The sequence below is a fragment of the Oreochromis niloticus genome, unplaced genomic scaffold (genome assembly GCF_001858045.2).
Source record: "Oreochromis niloticus isolate F11D_XX unplaced genomic scaffold, O_niloticus_UMD_NMBU tig00003428_pilon, whole genome shotgun sequence".
Classification (NCBI taxonomy): Eukaryota; Metazoa; Chordata; class Actinopteri; order Cichliformes; family Cichlidae; genus Oreochromis; species Oreochromis niloticus.
In genome coordinates this window covers 13,792-17,681 of record NW_020327865.1, presented here as the reverse complement: position 1 = coordinate 17,681, position 3,890 = coordinate 13,792, and the positions used below count along the sequence as shown (strand labels likewise).

Sequence of the window (3,890 nt, the reverse complement as noted above, 5' to 3'; positions counted from 1 at the left end):
TATCTAGTGATAAGCATGATAATAGGAGATAATAGGAAGGATAACAACCTGTAAATTGGTACAAATGAAACAAAATGGGGAAGACAACCATGCATGAAACCGGATGATTCACACGAAAATATATCAAATAAAAAGAGAAATGCATAAGGTATATTACGGCTGTGTCATTGTTCAGCCAAGGAAAATGTCTCCAGCTTGGGAAGGTGTGAAGCTGCAGATTCACACAGACCCGTGATGGATACATAATAAAATATAAACTAATATACTATTGTATATTAGTAGTAAAGTAGTGTATTGTAATATACTCTTGCTGTTATAAAAAAGGAAAAACAATACAATGATAACATAAATAATGACATACTATTAATAAGAAGAGGCACCTCAGTCAGGTATGATATGAGGTGAATGATTGTTAAAAGTAGTCTAAATCAAGCTTAAGGTTTGCTCAAACTCAGTACAATGATATATGAGATGAAGAAAATAAGGAAAATAACTACACTAATCAGGTGCATAGAGACACTTGACCGGCTTGTAAACCTGTCATCTTAGATGAGACTTTGTTAAGGTGAAGAGCAAACCTATACAAACAACTAATGAGCCACACCCTGTATACAACAGCTAAAGCTACAAGATTGAGAAGCTGAATTAAATAAATATGTGGACACTACCAAGCTAATGAGGAGCGGTGACGCGCATGGAGATGCTGGTTTTGCTCACTACAATTGTATAAATAGAGTTTGAATTCATTACTGTGGATGTACAGTGAGTGACCTCTATATATCTTGAAAAGCATGTCTGAAATACTCGTATGGAAGCATATTTTGAGTGATTTTGACTGAGTGAATGCTGTGAGTAGTAGGTTTTGAGTGATTGGGTGTGATCTGCACAAAAATAAAAAAATAAGTAATAATAACACTACAAAGGTTCATAGTAGAGTGAGGGAACAAGTGGAAGTTTGAGAGAAAAGGCAGTGTGTGTGATGATTCCTGATGTCTGAAAGGGCTCTATTTAGAAGTGTGAGCGTGACATAAAGGTGTTGGTTTTAGATCAAGATTTAGTAGAATTAAAGAGGGTTTATAGACTATGAATACAAAGATAAACAAAAGAGTTCGATTAGTCTGCAGAAACAGGAAATATGCGTGCCTGTGGTGTGTCAAGACAGCTCACAGAGAGAAACAGACGAGTTAAACTCTAAGAAGAGGAAGCGAATGAGTGTTTTAGGAAAAGTAATGATAATGTAGAGGCTAAGCCTACACTTGAAGCCACTGAGGTGGTCGTTAACCGGGGGGTGACGCGATTTCACTGGTATGTATGAATTAAGTAAACAGTTCAATAACTCCAGCAGTACTTATCTTGTCCTTTTTGTTCTTTATTCCAATATCATCTTGACATAACAGCACACCGGTCACAAACTGTTTGCCTTCGTACAATTAACGACACACCTGACGCCGATTACGTGCGTCTCCTTAAATACCTTTACATCAACAAAACAGAAAAAGGTGACCTCTAGCGGCCACATAAGGTATTAACCCAAAATGGCTCCTACACCCCGGTCCCTAATTCCAATGGCTATCAGACATGGCAATTCTAATCACAAAGAAAATAAGGAGCCACTAATACAGTCTACTTTAGACGTATACATTCACATGAATAAACATAAGTAATAGAGCACTTAAACACTTTTAGATTACAGTCTCATGTAACAAGCAAAGTTTAGTTACAGGTCTTTCTAGAATATTAGTCTTTGTTTTTAAACGTACAGATCTTACAAGTCCATTTTTGTCATGAATGGTTTCCTGAACTCTTCCAAGTAGCCAGGAACCACGCGGTGCAGAGGAATCCATTATAATGGCTATATCTCCAGGTTTTAGATTCTTCTTCTTTTGGTTCCATTTTTGTCTCTCCTGTAACAAAGGCAGGTATTCGAGTATCCATCATTTCCAAAAAAGATCTGAGCTGTACTGAGCCTGTTCCCATGTTCTCTTCAGATACATATCCAGAGCTCTTTCCACCGGAAGTTTGTCTCTGTCAAGATTTAATTCTTTCAAGTCTTTAGCCCTTTGCTCCTCTGAGATACTTTGCAACAGGGTGCGATTGTTACTAACCCACTTGGTCGGTGTAAATCCTCCCCTCTGACAAAGTGATGAAAGATCTTTGACCAAATCAACAGCATCTGAGGTGGAGGCCACACTCTTTAAACAGTCGTCCACATAGAAGTTCTCTTTTATTGTTTCACATACCTTGTCTAGGAATTCAGTTTGGTTGTCCTCAGCCGTTTTTCTCAAAGTGAAACTGGCACAGCTCGGGGAAGATACTGCACCGAACAGATGAACAGTCATGCGAAACTCAATTATGTCCTTGCTCAGATCTCCATCTGGCCACCACAAAAAAGGCAGAAAGTCTCTGTCCTCTTTGGCAACTTTAACTTGATAAAACATTGCCTTTATGTCACCCATAAATGCGACTCGATCCTGTCAAAATCTAAGCAAAACCCTAAGCAATGTACTTGTGAGATTAGGACCCTGTAAGAGCTGCTTGTTTAATGATGTCCCCTGGAATGATGCCCCACAGTCAAATACAATTCTTATAGATCGTTTTCTGGGATGGTAGACTGCGTGATGAGGAATGTACCACTTCTGACCATTTTCGCAAGACAGCTGCTGTGAAGGTATTTGCTCTGCATATCCATTACTTATCATCTCGTCCATAAAGCTTTTATATTCTTTATGCAACCGTTCATTGTTGAGGAGTTTTCGTTTTAGACTTTGCAATCTTTGTTTAACTATGGAGAAATTGTTTGGCATCTTTATGTTATCCTTTTTAAAAGGTAACTTCAAACAGTAGTGTCCATCTTCCATTGTTGCAGATTTTTCCATGATCTTCATGAACTTAAGGTCTTCCCTTGACAAACCCTTTTCCTCTGTAACCTTTTCATTAAAGTCATAGTTATATTGACTTTTCAACATTTCCTCCAGCTTACAAACAGATATCCTATTTACAGCTGTTGGTGGGTGCTCGCTGTCCAAGTTGTTTTTCCCATCCTCCATGGGCCCATTTATGACCCAACCCAATGCCGTTCTTACAGCATATGGGCCATTCCCCTGGCTATGAATGACCTCCCATGGTTCCAATAACTTGGGAGCGTTGCATCCAATCAACAGGTCCACGTTAGCCATTATGTGGGGAATTTGAACCTTTGACAGATATGGCCACCTGACCAGATCTTCTTCCTTTACAAGGTTATCTGTGGTGACAGGCATCCTTTCCTGTGTTAGGATTTCTGGAAGTTCATAGAAGGCATTGCTGCCTAAACCAGAAACTTCAAGACCAGTAAGTGAGTGGGCAGAGACGACCTTTTCTTGACCCATCGTTTGTAACAGGAAGTGCGTTCTTTTGCCCACAAGATTTAGCTTTTGCATGAGGTGCTCTGAACAGAAGCTAGCTGAACTGCCAGGATCTAAAAAAGCATATTCAATTCAATTCAATTCAATTCAATTTTATTTATATAGCGCCAAATCACAACAAAAGTCGCCTCAAGGCGCTTTATATTGTACAGTAGATAGCACAATAATAAATACAGAGAAAAACCCAACAATCATATGACCCCCTATGAGCAAGCACTTTGGCGACAGTGGGAAGGAAAAACTCACTTTTAACAGGAAGAAACCTCCGGCAGAACCAGGCTCAGGGAGGGGCGGCCATCTGCTGCGACCGGTTGGGGTATGTCTGTATGACATGACTACCTTTAACAGACTTTATTTGAACTGGCAGAATGGAAAGCAAACCACTGTCTCTTCCGGCCCCTGTATGACCACAAGTTCTCACAGGAGTTACATTCTTTGAAGAGGAGGGCTCTCCACAAGATTCTGGACTTAAACCATTATTGTTAT

At 39.6% G+C, this 3,890-nt stretch overlaps 1 protein-coding gene across 1 annotated transcript; it reads right to left on the bottom strand.

Annotated features, from left to right (window-relative positions):
- Window positions 1-1,134: 1,134 nt before the first annotated feature.
- LOC109198019 (uncharacterized) lies at window positions 1,135-3,464 on the bottom strand. Its single transcript, XM_019353701.2, has 2 exons — window positions 1,403-3,464; window positions 1,135-1,336 (listed from the first exon to the last, which is right to left on the bottom strand). Exon 1 carries the CDS (start codon window positions 3,417-3,419, stop codon window positions 2,475-2,477), a length of 945 nt encoding a protein of 314 aa, XP_019209246.1. The 5' UTR covers window positions 3,420-3,464; the 3' UTR covers window positions 1,135-1,336; window positions 1,403-2,474.
- Window positions 3,465-3,890: the final 426 nt, after the last annotated feature.